Source organism: Lepisosteus platostomus, chromosome 13 (assembly GCF_059453375.1).
Source record: "Lepisosteus platostomus isolate fLepPlt1 chromosome 13, fLepPlt1.hap1, whole genome shotgun sequence".
Classification (NCBI taxonomy): domain Eukaryota; kingdom Metazoa; phylum Chordata; class Actinopteri; order Semionotiformes; family Lepisosteidae; genus Lepisosteus; species Lepisosteus platostomus.
The window spans coordinates 29393663-29414361 of NC_142623.1; the positions used below are offsets into that span (position 1 = coordinate 29393663).

The 20699-nt window shown below is 34.0% G+C and overlaps 1 protein-coding gene across 4 annotated transcripts in view; it reads left to right on the top strand.

Annotated features, from left to right (window-relative positions):
* The first annotated feature begins 591 nt into the window (after positions 1–591).
* LOC148650339 (gamma-aminobutyric acid receptor subunit beta-2) overlaps positions 592–20699 on the top strand; it is a 90440-nt gene continuing 70332 nt past the window's right edge. Inside the window, exons 1-4 of one of the 4 annotated variants that reach the window (XM_088604043.1) lie at positions 592–732; positions 2468–2699; positions 2812–2903; positions 3682–3749. In XM_088604043.1, coding sequence (XP_088460169.1) covers positions 2617–2699; positions 2812–2903; positions 3682–3749 — 243 coding nt within the window. In that variant the 5' untranslated portion in view covers positions 592–732; positions 2468–2616. Of the gene's footprint in view, positions 733–2001; positions 2700–2811; positions 2904–3681; positions 3750–20699 lie in introns of those variants that run through there. The other 3 variants (XM_088604042.1, XM_088604044.1, XM_088604045.1) reach the window with 3 other exon arrangements.

Genomic DNA, 20699 nt, shown 5'->3' on the forward strand with positions numbered 1-20699 from the left:
AAATATTAACGTTATGCACTCAGACAGTGCCACGAAATTAGCAATTTATAACTAGATTCACTGTACTAAAACATTTATGTGAAATTTGAGACAATCAATTGGCATGATTGGTTGAAATTCTGATATCGTTATTAGAAGAGGAACACAACATTCATTCATGCAAAAAATTAAATATGTTTGGGAATTGGTTGATGGGGATGATCTTTTATGATTACTGGGCCCAAACTATCACAAGAAAAAAAATGTACTACATTGAAAATTTCAACTACACAATAAGCATGGGACATTTTCAGAGTAAAGAATATCCCCTATCAACCCTCTTTCTAACAGAACACAGTGTAAGAATGCCACTCACAGAGTAATGTAACATACTGTACAGGTACTGTACCTGTAGGAGAGTAAATCGTAGTGAATAACTCAATAGTTTTATAGAAGACTTAAGACCACATATTTCTTAGAAAAGAAATAAGCAGCTATGGTACTTTCTTGTTCCAAGAATTGTTTTTATCAATAGATTGGCATTTCCTTCAAAATATGTTTTGATTTAAACGTTTCAAGCTAACGTTAGTAGCATTCGTCACATTCAAAATACACCTGAGTCATTATCAACACGCAAATGAATAACTGGGGTTTGCTAGTACCTTCACAGTGATGTTCAGGAATTTGTGTTTTTGTAGGACCACTTTGCCGACGTGGTAAGGCCAGATCTCTTAACCATATTTCTACTCAATGGTAAGTAACAATGCATAGATACTTTCCTTGTCAAGCTGCATTAAAGTCTTCTAGCTTAGTGTACTGAAGATTCATACCAGGCAAAGCTTCTGATTTAGATAGTAGTTGAGATACGGGCTTATCTAATCTGTCAGAAAGCGATGCCAAGATTGTTTTTAACGTCTGTAGTTACACCTTTTAAATATTAGATTGTTTAATTTAAGTTAATGAGATCGTCGAATGTGTTTCCTAAAAATCACATACCGTAATCACATACTTGCTCTGGAAACCGGGATTACACGATTTCAGTGTATTTGATTCTGCGAGTGCGCATTCATGCAGCTACTTATGGTCCGGCAATTTGTAGGCAATTCAGGACCTCAGCGCTTCATGTAACGTACTGCCCCAAGGTCCCGTGGTTTAAGTGTTAAGGAAGATGAAGAGCACATTGCGCTTGTTCTGAATAGAATGACGGACACGTACTGAAGTCATGCCTGTGCGTTCTTTTATAACATGTTTCTATCTCACTCACCAGTACACGGTGCGATAATGTGGATACATTATGTGTTATCATTGCTGTTTCACTGCCAGATGTAACCTATTAATCGTTTTTAGAGCAAGAAAAATAAAGCTAACTCGCTAATCATATACAGTAATACGCACAACATTTCTTACCTATTACCTTTCTCGCCTCTGTATCCCTGTGTAATTGGCTACCTAAAACGTCCTCAAATCTCTGGAATCAGTAAATTAATCAATCAATAAAGCAATCAATGAACCAGCCATTCAATGTGTATCACCCCGCTTTAGATGCAAGGACTGTCTGCCGAGGTCGAAGTAATACGGGTGCGCTTAGATTTTAAAACGTTTGCTTGAAAAACACTGAGGCAAAGGAAAGAAAGAGCGCTGCATAAACAGTACAGTAGCTTCTGTCGTCAAAGTGTAAGACGCAGTAACTGAAAATTGAGCAAAAACCAGAGCAAGCTTGTTATTCATGATAGCCTCTATATTTACCACTAGCCAAAACAGGAAGGAACGGGAAGGAATAAAAACACGTTATAGTTTGTTCTCCATTTGTATTGTAAGGAGGTGTTATGTAGAATAGCATGAAACGCAATTTGGAGTATCAAAACAAGGCTGTTAAGTCTAGTTTCTTGTAACTACTGTAGTCCTTCATTATTCTTTTCCTGTGCACAGACATGTTATCTCAGTTCTTAGAATATCTGTAGCATGATTTGATTATTATGAAATTGTATCCCCTCTAAATCTTTGGGTGGTATAACCTTTGTGGGAGTTGGCTTGATAGCAGCTTGGGTTTCCGAATCATTATCACTGATTTTTTTTTCAGAAAATAAATCTGCACATTGACTGTTGAACAATTCGGATTAGCAACAGCCCATCTTCTTCAAAAGATTTAACAGCTTTGCCTCTTGAAGCATGGGTTTTAAGTAGAGGAGGTTTTACTAGTCACAACCTGCGGGCGTTCGATTAATTTCAACGTTCTGGGTAAAGTAAAGACAACTTGAACATTTTGTACCCCCATTATTCACTTCTGAAATTATAAAGATATGAAACGCGGTTGTTGTTTCGTCGCGTGTAATCTTCAATGATAATAATATACACGAATATATCCATGCTTTGAAAACACTATAACTGGGATTCAGCGGATGCCTTTTTACAGCAGTATTTTTTACCTCTTTTGACAATCTTGGTTTATTCTTCGCTTTCCCCTTTAAATTTTTTTTCCCTCTGCTAGGGAAATTGCTCTACCACCAGCATCAGCAGCCGCTGCTCCTTGATGTTGTGGTAGAGTGTGCGCATGCGCCCCACATTGGAATTACTGCACTGGCCAGAATAAGTTGGATCTCGTCTGTCTTCACTGAAATCCAAAATCATATCAAAACTATGGCGATGCTGAGAATCAGGAAAAGGAGCTACTTTGGGGTTTGGACATTTCCTTTAATAGTGGCAGTGGTCTGTGCGCAGAGGTAAGTCATCACCTCTGTTCCTTACTTTGTATGACTGTATACACTATGAAATACTTCAATAATCCATACAGAAGGCTCTGCATCTAAGAATTTACCTCTTTCCTTTCTCTAGTGTCAATGACCCTAGCAATATGTCACTGGTAAAAGAAACTGTGGATAGACTGTTGAAAGGATATGACATTCGCTTGAGGCCAGATTTTGGAGGTAATTAAAATAATTTAATAAGGGTTCTAATTGATTGCAATATTATTAGCCTTTTGACGTGTTTAACTGCTTCGTAAATTGTATGAATTGTAATGTGTTAGGGTTCATTTTAAAGTTTAGCGCACATACCTCCCATTTCTGTAAAAGGTTTACATGTGTTAAAGAGATCGGGCCAAATTTCAGACAAATGGACAGTCTTCATCTAACATGCCTTGAACGTTATTGGATTAAGACCTGTTTTAGTAAACAGTCTCCTGTGTAGGTAGATTTTTTAACTTGTGACAGAGTCAAGATGTAATGTTACTTTGCTACAAAATAGTTCCATTAATAAACTGCTAAAAATCTCCCTGCATAAAATATTTATATTTGACATTTAATATTGCTATCGCTGTACCGCGAACACAGTGATTTTATACTCCGGTAGTAAAATGCCTTTTACATATTTTGAAGGGTTGGGGTTAGGGTTTTATAGTGTAAAGCGCAGTGAATATGAATTTGGAATCTAATACATTAATACTCTGGGAGGGGAAAATGCCCATGTTTTTCAATGAACACTGGGGGGTATTGTGCAAGTATTCTATTATGTAAGGTTAAAACATTAGAATCACAGGTAATACTGGGCAAGGGACTGACTTGATTTTTAAACGGGGTGTTCAATAATGTGTATACTTCTGTAATGCCTTTTAAAGCTGCTATTTAAGTTAGATTAATAAAATCTTATTATGGAAAGAGTTAAGTTCTTGAAAAGATTACATTGCGGACCGTTGTTGGTTTGCAGGTCCCCCGGTGGCAGTGGGCATGAATATAGATATCGCCAGCATAGACATGGTATCTGAAGTCAATATGGTGAGTACACAATTATTTTATCCTACTAATCTGTGGATGCGGACCTTGATGGTCAGAACCTTTCCCAAATAAAGCAGTCCCTGTGAAATATAGTGAGCGCACGCGTGCCAGTTGCCATACCACCGACGTAAAAGCCTGTCGTTTTCAAGTGATATCTGTATTTATCCACACATTGCAACGAACAGATGGGGTGTGGGTAGTGCGTGAGTGTGAGTGGGGGACCAAAATATGTCATTGACCCAATCTTTTCGCTTGTCCGAACTGCGATTTCGTATTCTTTTTGTCATGAACCTTTGGTGAAATTTGGAAGATATATATAATCTCGGATATTGCATATTTGTCGTCTGCCGTCTGTGTGTTTTCAGAGCCCTGAAAAAACCAAGAGTGGCACTCGAATGTGTTGTTTGATGCTACAGTACATTGCAAATCCGGTTCATTATGGAAGTTCATTCTTCAAGAAGGTCGGGGGAAGGGGGGTGCAAATAAAAGGAATATGGAAGACCACATGCTCAGCACCTTAATAATGTTTTATTGAGCCATCGAGTATTTAAGGTACTCAGTTTTATTAACAGCACGGCTATGTAACAGTTGCAGGAACATATGTATCTGTATTAGGCAAATACTTCATCTGTGTTTCTGAGTATCTGTGCAAGGAAACAGAAGTTTTGCTTCATGCAAGAGCATCCCCTAGTGATCATTATGTAGAATTACAGTTTAGCAAATCATGAAAAATATATTAGCATTCTTTCTTTATAGAATTAGGTTATTAATGATAGTGATTGAGTTTGTTCTTTCTTAAGTGAGTTCATACATGTCAATATCCTGAAAATAAAAAATACAGAACTTAATTAATTACAATAAGAAAAAAAGCACTTCTCAGCAGGAGATTCTGGTTAGTTTCTATTTGCTTATGTGAATGCACAGGTAATTAACTGTATACAAACAAAAACATGCTAATTATACAGATATGGGCAATCTCAAAAACAGCATTAATCTTTTAATGTATAGAAAAGAACTTTTAAATAAAAAGTCCAATGAAACATAAGTATCCATTTTGTGTTATATCAACATGAGAATGCATATGATAAAATATTTGTGTGAAATTATTTTTTAATTCATAGGCTGCTTATAACAATCTGTAGGTGTATTCATTTTCAACACATTTTGCAACCTCAATTTCAACAGTGCTACAATGTCCAGGCAGTTTAGATTATATTTAATAAATTTCTATTATGTTTTGTTGTTAAATTTCTCTGTGTGATCTCAAAGTTCAGGTTCAGTGATTTTTGAATAAGAGTTTAGACTTTTGAAAGCATTTAGAGTATTACCAAAGATCCCTCTCAATATTTTTACATCAACTTTTACTTTTCTATGATTGACTCCTGAAACAGTTGGAGAACAATACACACAAATCATGGGAGTTTAAATCATTTGAAAATTAGATAAACAACACGTTAGAATAACAACATTTGGAAAGGTAATCTCTAGCCTCTGTTTTTTAATGGTCAAAGTAGATATTTTTTTTCTTAATGTTCTGTCACATGTGAGTTTTTTTTTCTCCTAAATGACTTTAACATTAAAGTAGATCAAACAATTCAAATGTTGACCAGAGTTATACATTATTATGGAATGTATGTACAGTATGCTGTGTTTCTGCTTTGCTTGCTCATGCCCTTTCATTTGGATGGCTTTTAACTCGAATCCTCACACTAATTCACCCAGAATAAGCACATGTTTTAACGTGTAACCAATGTGAGTGCAATACACCATGAACTGATGCCGACATCACATATTGTAACTCCCAGTAGAAATGTGGACATTTGGATCTTTCACGTAGTATGAAATGTTTCCACTCTTTCAGTAATGCCAAAAGTTGGCATCAATTATACTTCTGCATGTTCAGTTTCCTAATAAAGCCATAATCCATGTGTCTGGACTGCTGAACTGCCAAATAAAGCACCTGGGTTATTGTTTTAGATAATGATTTTAGTATAATGCTTTCTACAAATATGTTCTGCAACTATTACCATTTTGCAGTAATCCTTGAAGCCTGGCTGCATTAAGCATAGGGATTGTTTCATGTTTAATGTTTGTCCTTCTACTATGTTTTTTAGAACTACCAAATATTTACATCAGTACTGAACCCAAAAGTGGAATTAGCCAGAAAAGTTTTCTGTGAAACACCATGATCACTTGGGACAACATGCACAGATGAGTAATTTCTAAATCAGGCAAGGTCAGAGAAAAATAGAATAATTTTTAGAACATGGTTGGTCTTATCTTTTGTGTGTACAGTTTTGCAGATTTCACTTAATATTATAGTTTCTAATAGTGAATACATTCATTGCATTAGAAGGACCAAAATATTTTAAGTAAGATTATTTATCTGAAATCTGCATTTTCATTGGACCACTTTCTCAATTTACACAGTATATAAATTCCCATCTTCTCTTTGGTCTAATTTGAAGCTCATTAGAAGGTAGCTTTTGCTCCTGAGCTTTCTCGCACAAAAAGGATGGCCACCTCTGAGGGATTCTGCTTTTATCTGTACAGATCTGGGCCTTCATTTTTAAATTAGCCCAAGATTAAAGTCAGAAGAGTAAGTTTCCCATTGGCTTTTAGCATGGTCTCCTTTGAAAATCTCTCTTGCTACCTCCCCACAAAATTTCTGCAGAAGGACCAGCAGATGCTGCTCTGCCAGGAGACTCATTAATGACCCTTATGAGTAGGGAGCTGTAAGGCGTTCCTTTCATTTCCTTTATCGTTTTTCTGAAACTGTCAAATGAGGTGCTGTTTTACAGCACTGCCCTCAACCAATTTTATACGAGAATTCGCCTTTTGTCAAAATGACCTAAAGTCATCACACATTAAGGTGGACAGGTGCTTCCCTTCATTATAAAAAAAATAACCAATGCCCCGGGTGAGGTCAAAAGCAGGCATTTCATGAACATTGTTTAATTCTTTCCATTCTGCTCCATGTTTACCATAATGTCAGGTTTACAAGACTTTGTTTTTTGAAACCTACATTGCCCTGAATGCCTTTTAAAAGGTCTAACCAGTGACCAAAGGTTAGATGTGATCCTGGGCAATGAAGGTCCTTGGGTCAACCCCAAATATGTCTGTGCAAACTTGTCTTGATGTCAACATCCTGACATTTGGTCAGGCCAACACAGGAACGTTGGAGGGAAGGTCATGTTCTGTGTCTACAGTATGTCAGATTGGGATGACTCAGTACAGAGGTACTGTATACAGGTATATGTATATAACACTTACTGTATGCAGGTATATTTTTTTGTCTAGGTTTCATTTACTAATGTATCATAAATTCTGCTTTACAAAATTATTTTAAAACTTTTTTTAGTGTAAAATACTTAAAAATACTTAGTGTATTACTTTGTTAATGTTTACAGGATAAGAACTATACAGTAAATGTATATTTACTTAAGAACAGATCCGTAAATTCAGCAGAAACATGCAACCATTTCGATATGATGTAATAATGTTGTCATGCTCAACAGACTATTCTTTTCAAAGTGTGTGATAATAATGCAAACACGAGTCTAGGCAGGTGCATTCTGTCATTACTTAATTTAGGCATCTTGTTGAAATTTTATCAGTATACCTTAATTGCAGTATCTTAGCATGCTTTAGATTACTGCATCTGAGTTTTTTTTTCATCTGTTAGATGCAAAAGTAGGCCAAGCAGCAGACAAGAGAAATCACAGGTTTGAAAATCCCATTTGCACACATTTATTTCTTAGTAAACGGGTCGACGTTTCGGCCAATTTCAAAATAAATATATTTTGAAAGTGTGAGTGGAAGAAAACCATTTATTTCTTTCAATTATTATAACCAGTGCTTCATTTGTAACTGTTATGTTTAAAACAAACACCTTAAAAAAGGTTAGAACATTGTTGCAACCAGCTAATGAAGAGAACTAATTTGGATTGTTTAGTTACTTGTCATCTAAAACCTTGGCTATTTAGCTGTGGGAGAAGCAGAGCTATGGCAGCAGAATTACATTTAAAAGATGTCAAGAATATAGTTTGACTTCACTTTACCAGTTTCCTAACAGATTTTTGTGCCTGCGTTGTGGGGGATTTTGGACATATGAAAGATGCAATAAAACTGTCAGCTTTGCACTCTTATATGGTTAAATATAAGCAGTGTGTTCTGTTCAATTTCAAGTACAAGAGAGAGTAAAGCACACCACCTGGCATGTGGGAAGATGTTTTAATGTGGAGCAATTGACTGAATAATCAGAAATTATGTAATACAATGATAATTAAGGATGTCTTACTGACTAAATCCCAAACCATAATTATTTCCAGTTACTATGGTTATTAGTATTTTAAAGGATGAATTTCAGATATTTGCATGGACAGGTATATTTATAAATAAAAAGTGCTTTCTTTATCAGAAAGGTACATTGATTTTCAGAGAAACGACAGTAAATATGTGTTCATCATTGATAGAACAGGGTAAATCCTAAGGGTGACACTGCAGAGAATGGAATTCATAGCAAAGATGTATTAGACCCAGTAAATAGATGATGGATAAAACTATCTGCTTTCAGAGGTATTCTGCACTTTGTCACCTTGACTGAACGTTAACTTTAATGACGTTAACTAAACTTTAAGATTCATTCATTTTTAATTGTTCAAAGGAATGCTGAAGTAAGCCAATTTCAGAAAGGATTGCTGCATCTACTGTAGATCTACTGCGATCTAACATTTATGAGTCATTGTATAAAGCTGTAATATTAATAAATCATGAAAATCAATGTGTTTTTTTGCTGGAACCATAAGCAGAGATGATCTTAAACCCATTGTTATAAAACAGAAGGGTCTTAAAATACAACCATCTTTAAATAATACATGGTATTCCATATAAAAGCTAGTACCTCATCAGTACAATCACAAAATCATCTTCAAATCTACTGGACACACAATTAATTTTTATATTTTATTTGAATCCTGCAGTTTGACTTTAAATTGTTCACCATCTGAAATACATATAAAAGTGAAAAGAAAGAATTAATAAAAAGTAATTATTGGTATTGTTTTTCCATCCTATAATGAGATGTTTGAAAAAATCTAACAATGTTTAACTGATTTGACACTTCTATTTTATGCTTAATTAAAAAGTTTTCTTTTGCTAGAGTTTTGGCCCCGGTGGCAAACCATTGTTCCAACTGATATTTCAATCTTTATACTTCATATAAGTAATAGAAACAGAGCTGAAAGAGCTGAAAGCAAGAGTGGTGATTCACGTGTGACTGTGACTGTGATTTTCCAATAGGTGCTGAAATTGTATGGGGTTCAGTCAGCCTGGGTCTCCTTGGTTTGCTGTCCTACAGTGGTTCTTGTGGTTCTTATGCAGCATCTTCAGCAACAGCTACACCACTCCACCAATCAATATTCACCCGGCTGCGGGCACCTAAAATGGCAAATCCTATAGCTTTGATTGTGCACATTTTGAAGGGAACATTAAGACTCCAGACTCCACCAGCATATTTTGTAAACAAGTGCCACCTGGTCTTAATTTTAAATTCACTTCCCTGTGGTTTCCACTTGTATCCACTTGTTTACATTTCATTGTTGAATCTAAAGAAGTCCAGTAATTTGACTCTGACAATGCCTTCTAAGATTTTGAATACTTCAACCAGGTCCTCAAATAATATTCTCTGTTCTAGACTAAATTTAGCCAGTCACTGTAGGATATTGACAGGCCAAGAATGTTGCTCTGGGCTAATTCCAACACAGTAATATATTTTTTGTAATGTGTGCAAAAATGTAACAATAGTGTAATTGAGATTTCTTTTCAATAATGTAACCTGCTTTGATTTAAATTCAAATTACAAACTTCTATTTTGTTCTAAATTCTTGAAAAAATAGTAGTCATTTTTCAATAAGAAAAACTGCAAAAACTTTAATTTCGTTTTATTTTCTCTGGTTATATTGTTTCTCTGCCCTGGTTATATTGTTCTGAGAAAAGATATTCACTGTCATGACTCATGAAACTGCTAAAGTGTAAATGTTGAATTGTTGTGTTAGTTTCATGGAAAGAATTTCAGAGAAGACATTTAATTCAGGTGAAAAGTCATTTTTTGTGAGTGCAATAAATATTTTTTTTGCTATTTTTATGTAATAACATCATTATCTTCTTTAATGACTGGCAATTTTAATCCTTTCACTTGTCCGGGATTTAACCTGCTTTGGATCTAATATTGAAATCACAGAAAAGATAGAATGCTACCTTTAAAACTGCATAATTTGTTCTAAATGACATTCATTGGCTCACATTTGCTGTTGATGGCATCATTATAATAGACCCTGTAGGTAAAAAAAGAATGTCCACTTTAGGGTAAATAATAAGCTCTAATAGGTGCCTTGCTTGATTTTAAAGCCTTAATGCATTTAGCCTTTTTGCATTGTGCTTAAATTATACCTAAAGTACTTGAAAGTTCTCTCTTTAAGTTACAGGAGGTTTCCATATTGTTACACTTTAGTATGTTGAAAGAGCAAAAAGTCTGTGGGAGTAAAGCTTAATTAAAAACACTTAGAAATATCCCTGTGGCTCAATAAAAAATAATGGACACGTTCTGGTAATTGTGTGTGATGTAAACCTTTTAAATGTGTTTATTGCTTCTTTGTGGAGGGTTTTATTTCAACATTTAAAGCATTTACTGTTACAAGCGTAATTAGGTGGGGGTGACCCAATCCATTGTATAACAGAAGATGAGTTAGTGGGGGTCCCCAAGGCTGTCAGACACTGATTCTCAGTCATCATTTGAAAAGCTGTGTACTCATCATAAGAGAAGCAACTAGAAATCGCCACATATCCACCTGTGTGCTCCACGTGTCCTGCTTAAATTGCCAAAATTGCCTCGTGAGTACAGAAAATGCATCTAAACCTTTTAGAGGTTACCTGGATCACTGAAATGTTGGAATCTGGCCAGCTTTATCACAGAGAATCTCAAGAATGCTTAAATAACCACTAAATATTGCTAAAATGTGTACATTCACTTTAAATAAAAAGTTTAATCTTGATTTCTCTGTCTTCCTTATAGATGTGATTCACAGGAAAACCTGGGATCTATTGGTCAAATAAAATGAATTGGCTATCTTTTTGGTTTTGCAAAAGACAAGATCATGCTATAGCTGAGCCTACTTTTAAGCATCTTTATAAGCTCCAGTTTGTTTAAGGTTTTTCTTGAGATTCTTCTTCAAATACATTAACCACAGCTATGATCTGTCTTCACACTGATAAGCTGTAATTTCTGCATTTCTGCATGGAAGAAATGTGTTAACTTTAAAGTTCATATTTCTTGTGTACTGTATGTATGAAAGAGCAGAAAAACATAGCAATAGAAAACAGAAGTAGTACATTTGGATGAAAACATTTTTAGATTATAGGTCTGGAGAACGTAAAGACGCAAACTATTATTAATATTTTTATTATAACTTCTTTACTTTTCCAAATGTGCTGTAATCCTTTTGTAAGTAATCATTGATCTCATGTACACTTCTGTTTGAATCTGGTACAGATTGTTCTAGTTAAACCCTGTAAAATTAACAACCAAAGTCTCATGTCAGGCACCTATCTGAAACAGAATTAATTTTGGTAGACATTCAAGCATTTGAAATAAACTTTTAATTTGTTGCAGACTAACATATTTTGTATTTTTGTTACTCTCAACTATGTATACAATACCCCTATCTTCAGTGTTTGTACAGTATTTCAACAGTAAAATTAGTATACTGTAGGTAAAGTGTCACTTTCTTACACCCAGACTGTTCTTCCTGGCTACAGTTCCTGTGTAGTCATTATGTTTCAAAATTGTAACATTGAATTAACTCAATCAATTTCACATTGTTCATATTTCTTGGTCATATTTCTTTAGATGATGTAAACATGGTGTTCAAATACTGAAAGAAGGTCAGTAACTGTAAAACAGGTAGTGACGGTTTAATTGTTTAAATCTTCTCTTAATGTTTATATTTTGGATCTCTGAAGGAGATCTATAGATCTACTGACCTGTAGTTGTAGCTGTTGTTGCAGTTGTTGTTCTGTTGTTTGGGTATTCTTCTTATGATATTATTTTTATACATTGACTTTGAATCCTGTTTACCATGATAGTGACCTCAGTGGCCTGAAAAACAACTATCATCATAATAAACTGAAGAAAAAAAACAAAGCTCTGAGTTTCCAGAGATGTAACAGGGTCTGTCAGGCTGAGTGAATGGAAACTGGCTGTAGAAAAGCCAGGCCTTGAATACAGCTATTTACAGTACTTCTCTGTGACTATGAGACAGAAGTTGCTTTAGGCACTATGGCACACTAATTCACCAGTTTCTCACAGAAAGAAATAGCATCATTTCAAGGGATATTTCAGTCTTTCCTTGTATCCTGATACAATGATTTTTCCCTCACTGTGGCCAGTCTAGACAAAGAAAATGGAGATTTAATTTAAAAAAATTCCATGTTGCTGTTGTTAAAAAAGTGAAAAATGGAAACCCACGAATCCTTAAAATAAATAATACATATTGTAATTATGTCTCAGCCCTTGCTCTGTTCAAAGTGTTACTTGCTGATTTGCGTGAGGTATAAGTTGATAAAATGTCAATGTATTAAAATGCTCCAAAACCAGCAAGAAAATTGTCTTTTTGATTTGCTTTTCAGAAATGTATTTTCATTCATTTAATTTTTTCATAATTTCCATTAATTAAAAACTATAATATGGATATATTTAAACATAAGTCAACCATTGAGGCGAGCAGAATCCCTGAGTGTTGCTCATCTTGAGTAGACACATAAGTATTATAAAATGCTGTGCTAATAGAACTCAAACTCTCTCTTTTTGGTGTTACTTCTCCCAGCACATACAGTACATTTGTAATGTTGCTGTTTCAATGTATCTGTGTTTGACTTTAGCTGGTCCTTTAAGTGCTGGCAATTGGGTTGCATTTTTGACTAAAGGATTTTGAACAGGAGTTTTAAAAACAGCTAAATCCCTTGAAGAAAAACATCATTGTAAATCTTTCATTTTTATTTTTCATGATTTTATTATTAATTTTTGCCATAAAGTGCTACTGGGCTTCTCTTGTGTGTGTTCACGTCTGTGTCCAGTGTGTATCCTGCCTCGCATCCGTTACTTGGTGGGATGGGGTCTGGTTCCCTGAAGGGGATGTTAAGAAATGGATGAAGGGTTAATGAATGAGTACTTTAATGAGTTCATACTAATTGTGGCAATATACCATACAACACTGCAGCACCATATATACTGTATATGTATATTAAAATAATCACTGGAACATTTTGACACTTAGTTAGTAGCAGAGGTGTTTTTTTCCCCAGTGTGTGATAATGTAACATCTCAGTAATGTAGTTGCCATTAGGCAGGCCTTGGCAGCACACTAAATATAAACTAAAGAGTTGTTGTGCATGTTGCCCAGGGTGACAGAGCAGTGTTTTCTATCATGGTGACAAGCTGTTTGGTTATTCATTTGAAATTCATGTGTCTTGAGACAGAGAGCTACACAGCTTGCAGCAGCTAGTGTGGATATTGTTCCACACAATTGGATGATAATATTCTCTGGATTGAGGCTCTTAATAATCATTAACATCAGCAGTACCTGAAAAGATGAGCATTCTGTTTCAATGTGTGGCTTGAAGTGTTTAGGATCATATGGGATATGTAATGAAAGTTCAAACAAGTACTTGAGATTATTTATCCATTATACATTTTTAAAGTTTTTTTAAAGACTAGAGAATGGAGTGTGTACTTATTGTACTTTCTAAAATGCTCCTGCGTACCCCACAGTGAAAATCTAATACCCACCTTTCCTTTTTCAGTATATTAATAAATGGGAAATATTTAAATGATCAATTTTAGGTGATTTTGTAAATCAGTAGGCACAGGATTTGTGCAGATGATTAACAAAATAAAAATGTAGTTTTTAAGAAATAAAACATGAAATTTTAAGAGTTTCTCCTATTATGGTTACCTGAAAGAAAGGTTTAGATGTGCCCATGAAAACACTTAGCTACTGTACTTGTTTCTAAAATCCATTGATCATGTTTTTTCAGTCAGTTTAATTTTTTTTTAAATAGTTGTACAGTATTTTAGAACTGTACTGGTTGAAAATATGTTTTTTTTTGTTATAAAGAAGGAATCTAGCAGAGCTCCACTTACAAATAAAAAATGTCTTGAACCAAAGTAGAGGAGTATATTAAAATATTATATAAAGTCTTTTATACAAAATAAAGCAATTATGTTTTTAAATCAGTGCATAATTGTTGTTATTATGGCTACTCTGAAGGCTTGGGGTTTCTACTCTCATTTAGGCAGCTTTGATCCCATTTCAAAAAAGAAACCTTTTTGTTCTATATTAGTGGTCCCTTGCTCATTATACCTTATGAAATAAGCTGTACTAATTTATTCTCTTTTAACAAGCAATATTAGAAAACGCTGGGATAAAAACAATATTTTTATGTAATTAATGCAGGTCATTTTGGTGCAAAATTTAAATCTGAATATTACCCTACTGCCTTTTATCACGTTTTACATTAGTACTCATACATCTAAGAATATTTAAAAAGTTGCAACAATCCCTTTCTTGTCGTGTCTCTTAAACTCCTCTTTCAGATCATCAAATATTCATATTTTGTCCACAGACATTCATAAAGGCCACAGACAGGGCCACATTTCACTAGCTATACGTAACACATTACAGAAAAATGGGTTTTGTGACACATGGGAGTTGTACCAGTTGCTGGCTTGGACTCCTTGATTATGTCCAGGACTGCAGTATAGTATACAGTACATGGTTTGAAATAGAATAAGTCAGAATACAGCATTTGTTTTATTTATTTTTTCCAGTGTGCAGAAATCTACTTTGTAAAATACTGCTGATTTATGATCATTTTCACCTCCTAAAATAAGTGTAAATAAAACATTTATCAGGTTTATTGCTTTTTAATTAACATATGTAAGTTATGAATAGGTAGAAGAGAAAATGCAGAAGAACATACATTTTGGAACCCAGAATATACAGTAAGCTAACATAAGGGAGACCTGTCTTCTCTAATTAGCAGGGATTGTTACCATAATTGGTAGTGAGTCCAACTAAACCTCTCCGAGCATCTAAGTGTATCTGAGAGCTGATTGTTTAGCAATTAGATTAATGTCACGATGTGTAGTTTTTAATGTACCAAAATGCGTGGTTTGCTTTCAGTGTTTTCTTTTTTTTTATAGCAGGATTTGAATTGATGCTGTTTTTTTAATTAAAACTGTCATAATGCAATTACCCAAGTAATCATGTCCAATTGCCATAACTGGAAAGAGAGTTTTTTTACTCATAAACATGTTTTGAAAAAAGTTAGCCAACTCGGGTATTACCATGGTAGTTTCTTACAGTATAATTGTATTTGTGTCTGTTGTGAAAAAAAAAACTTGGCAATTGCCGAAGTTGTTATCCTCCCCTATTTATACTTTATATTTTTTAATTTAAAAATTTTCCTCATGCATTTTTATTGGTTTCATCTATATATTTTCAAAATTTCATCTTTAAATTCATGCTTTTTTATCATTATTTCCCCCAGCTGGAAGTCACTCACTGTCTCTTCTTATCACATTGAATGTCCAATAGTTTCCACAGTGTAGTTGCCATCAACTGGGGGTATGTTGCTGCTCTCACAGACAGAACTTCAAGCCCAAAGCCCTAGGGTTACACTACAAGAATGGCAAGGCAAGTCAAAGTTGCTTCTTCTCAATCCCCAACATCCTGATGTCACTTAACCAGCTGTGTGGGAAATCCCAACCTCTGTCAGTGAATGATGCACTGTGCCACGGCCACAGGCCAGTCATATCTTAACTACAGTATAAGGTATGGGATTTTCCTGTGTAAATAAAACAAGCTTTCTGTTTTAATTTAAAAAAAATGGATCTTGACACTTTGGATTAACTGTGATTTGACATTAAAAGGTATAAACAGATGTACAGTGTTCTTTAATAAAAATGTAATAATGGAGTGTATAGCAAAAGCTTTCAAAGAAGCTTCAGAGATGTAAATAAAGTTAAGCATTATATGATTTAGAGTGCCAGTCACCAAAGTTCAGGAAAAAGATTTCTCTTTGTATAATTTTTCTCTGTTGTCTTTGTACACTGCTGCCTTGCAGTGGTGGGGCCCTGAGTTCAATTTATGAAGATTCCTGTTATTAACGTTAATACCTCTGATTTATTTACGAACATAGATCTTGTTCACAACTCATAAGCTGTTCTTAAAGTACAATTATTTCTATTTACCTTTTATTGGCTATGCAAAACATGTTATTAGAGGAATGGTAAATAAAGCAGTAAGTTACATTAGTGGCCTCAATAATTATGTTTTAGTTGTGCATAAAAGCAAAAGGGCAAATTTTAGGTTTCAGCATTCCCTGTTTAGGTAGTTGACCTCAATATCCAATAAAATGTCACCCCTCCATAAACTGCTGGTTTTGTATGATACAGCACCAATTTTGTGTATCTGCAGTTTAAGATGAACTGTACTGTAGGTGTTTGAATCCTGTGTCTACACAGAAAAACGCTATTTTCTGTTTTTTTTAGGTGCAATAATTTAACTATAAGTATCTATAATGTATCTATGTTCTACTGTTCAGGTGGGTAGCTGCATTAGCATGCGTAGGCTGCAAAGGAACAAGTAATAGGTTTATTCCATGCTGAAAAGAGAAGAAAGAAAACACAACGTTTCGACTATGGAGCCTTCTTCAGGTGTAGAGCCTTATACCCGAGGAAGGCTCAACAGCTGAAACATTGTGTTTTCTTTCTTCTCTTTTTAGCATAAAATAAACCTATTACTTGTTCCTATGTTCTACAGGATGAACTATTTTTTGACACGAGTCCTGTGACTTAGCTTTGCCGATTCAAATCCTACTAGTTGTTAAGCTTGATGTTAAGTAATTATTAGGTACATACTTACAGTATATACAGTAGTATGCTTTTTGATTCACTGTCATAATGGTTTCAGCACCATGGACAGCAACAATTCAGCACAGTCTTTCCTTAGAAGAGAAGTGTAGCAAAGTGAAAAGAATGATACCAAGAGTATACGGTAGAAAAAACAAACAAAACAAAACCTTTTGTGAATGACAGAATTATAAACTTTTTGGAAAATGTGTAGAAGACGTATTGTGATAGGCTTCTTATTACATGTAATTGCTTTATTATGTTGTCTATGTTATCCATTTATATTTTCAAATTTCATAACCAATACTTCATTATATTAAATGTTTGCAACCAAATAAGGGATACTTTGAGGCATATAATAATAATAATTCCTGTTTTAAAGTATTAAAACTCTGAAACTGGTTAAAATGGTTTATATTTTGCAACATTGGAAGTCTAAATAAACATTTTCTTCAGCACCTCTGTCTGGTGATTTCTGAATATCATAGTTATAGTTGATAATTGATAGTATAGTTTTATAATGGGAATATTTTTTGTGTTTTCTGAATTACTGAATATTCCTTTTAAGAGAACGCTTAGAGTGAGATTTTGTATCCTTTAAAGCTAGTTAAATAATCCTTATTGCTTGTTCAATAAACAGTTACAAATGTTCTATATATATTTTGCATGAGTAACACATATTAAAATAATTTTCTTTCTTAAATGACCATTTGGTGAATTTAACAATTGATGACTGTTAATTGGGAAATGGGTTATCTGGCACTAAAAACCTATGATTTCTAATTTTTAGTGATGTTCAGATTATGATGTTTTAAAAAGGTTTTAGTAACCATGAATTGAATTGAATGAAGCTAATGGTTCATTAATGCCCAGATATTAGTATGAAACTTTTTAGTATTCATCTGTTTATAAAATAAAACAAAAGTGTTATAATCCTGTAATGTAGATCGAGAGGAATATTGCATCCTGTGCAGAGAAATAAACAGAGGGCAAAACACTATAGCCAGTAGCGTAGTCCAGAGGTCGTAGTCAAGAGAAGAGCTGAATTCCAATAAGCCGGGTATCCAATAAAGTTAGCCAAGTGTATTAAGTCCAAGATGATATCCACAATCTGTAGTCGAAAGCCAAACAGAGTTTGAGAAGCCAGGTATCAAATACTGAGGTCCAGAAACAAACCAGAAACGAAATCTGTAAACCAAAGTCAAAGGGAAATAAATCCAAAAGGCCTGAAAGAGTAATCCGAGACGAAACGCAGGGAGTAAGCAGCTCAACGGGAGAGAATATCCAATACTGAGCAGTTTGTGTCCTGACAGGGTGTCCTAAAATAGGGCAGGGCCAAGTGGTGTGGTGATAGAACAAGTAGTTGGTAAGAAGAGACGAATATTGATATTTGTTTTGTTGAAAAAGATATTATGTTAAGTTTCAGCCCCAGTGAAAACAATATAAAAATTTCTTTTGTAATACATTTAATTATTATATTGGCACGTTATCACATACATAAAATGAAGTGGTCTGGGAGGTACCCTGTATTTGAGGATTTTAAAATGGAAGTAAAGGGGTATTTGCAGACTATTTCGAAATGCAAAAATATGAAAGCGGTGCGGACATTATTTTTATTTAATTTGTTTAATCTTTTTTCATAACTTGAATTGATGTAGTAGTATGTACCCCTGACAATATTTTTGTTTGGAATTGTTATATGTACTCTTGTTTGTATTGTAATGTTTGTTCTTTTGTTAAGCATAAATAAAAATTAAAAAAAAGAACAAGTAGTTGGTAAGGTGCTTCGGCTGGGTCTACGCCTTGTTAAAGGGACAGTGTGAGATACAGGGGTTGTTACAAAAAGATGATAATTCTCTTTTGGTGTGTTACTGTATGTGTCTTAATTTGTGATAAAAATTAAATTTCTACCTGTAATGAGAGTTACAGAAAAATAACTGCAAAATTATCCAGTTTCACCCTTGATTACAAAACTTTTCAAAAGGGAAAAATAATGCATGTCTTGTGAGGTCAAAGTATGAAATATAAAACATTTTCAAGAATAACTGATTGGAAATGATAGACACAAGCATAATACATTTCAAGAATTACAGAGGCGTGATCAGAAACCTTATATCTGAATAGAAAAAAATTGATTTTATTTTTTTAAGACTTCAGGAAAAGCAATTTCAATTATAATTGCTGCATAAACTGTTATTGCTCTTCTACAGGGCTATTTTATTCTTTGATTCTGTGTGAGAAGTGACCTGTATGGAAAACCAGAAATTAATTTTTAACAGCTGATCTGCGAGCACGTTATTACCAGTATTAGCTGTAAGCATGAATGCTGATGATAGGATTTTGTCTGTTGTTGGTACAAGACTTTAACTTGAGTGACAGGCATAGAGTTGATTCACAACATGGTTCTAAATGAGTACTGCCAATTCACTATTACATACCAAATCAGCCTTTGCCTGATTTACATTTTTTACAGTAAATATACTGTAATAAATAATGAAACGTACATGATTATTTGCAAACTTTATAATTTAAATTTATTTTCATGTAAATATATTTGTCTTTATGACATGTCACTTATAGATTCAATGAACATTAGTAGTTGAGCAGTAGTTTTATATGCATTTTTCAGTTTGAAGTAGTTAATTAACACCACAGCAATAAATTGACAGGAGAGATATAATTTAATTCATATTTCATCCATATCTTTTTGGTTTGATGTATACCAGGTTATGGATCCACATTACCTAAAAAGTGGTATTATACAATAGCAGTGAAAATGCTGAATTGTTGCCTACTTGAAACAGACCAAGAAAATAAATTTAACCCAACAAGAGGCAAGCTGTTTTTAGGCATTCAGTTGTATCAACAGTTCACAGTGAAATAAAAATCAAAAGCCTTTTCTAACTTTTAAACTATAAAACAGTTATGTAATTGAACTTATAGTCTAAATATTTTTTATTTTCTGATGTGAATTAATAATGAATGTTTATTCCTGCTTTGTTTTGTAAATCTGGAGATGTTTATTGTTTTACTTCAAAAGAACAAACGTTTTTCATTGTTTTTGGTTTCTTCAGTTCTTCATGTATCTGTATAGTGTATTAAAGCAGTATTATTTAAATTAAATATAACTATACCAAAACTAATCCTAGCAGGACTATAGTATTCAAAATTTGACCACTAACACTAATTGGTTGCTAGACTATACATATTGGTTGCAAAATATAGATGGACAAGACTGTATAAGAATATAAGAACAGTCCATTCCATCCATTGATGTTTGTGCTTTTCCTATATACTGAATGAATCTATCACAGAAGTAAGCGTGGATGTGAAAGACCCCTGCATCCCCACATTAGACGCCTGCATACCTGAACATTAGAACATCCACCTAATGTTCAAGTTCTGGAAATGCATTCCTTTTGTTTATAATGCTCTGTGTAAAAAGCATTTTCTAATAGTAGTGTCAATTTGTCTTTTAACCAATAACTATTGGTATCTCCTTGATTGATTATCTTAAACTTCGGTATATCTCAGTCAGATTCCCTCTCATTCAGACTCTTCAGTCTATCCTTATAATTCAACACCTGAAGCCCTGGAATGTGTCTTTTTGCTCCTATCTGGACTTTTTTCAAAGCTTCTTTAGCCTTTCTGAAAAGGGCTGACCAGAAATGTGCGCAGTTTTTATATAATCTCTTTTAACTGGTATTCTAAACTCTTTCATGCATAACCAAACACATTTCTTTGACTAGAGACACTGAGACCACAGAATCTGCTACAACTTCTTGGTCTTTTTACTACTGTATTCTTTTCTATTTCACATGATATAACTGAGCTATTCTGTTCTTTTATCATATTATATTAGAATTTACTAACATTTAATTTAATTAGGCATGTAACTTGATCATCATTATCAGAACATTTGACAAATCTGCTACTGATATAGATCAATATCATATTTATTGTATATACTGTAGAAAGAA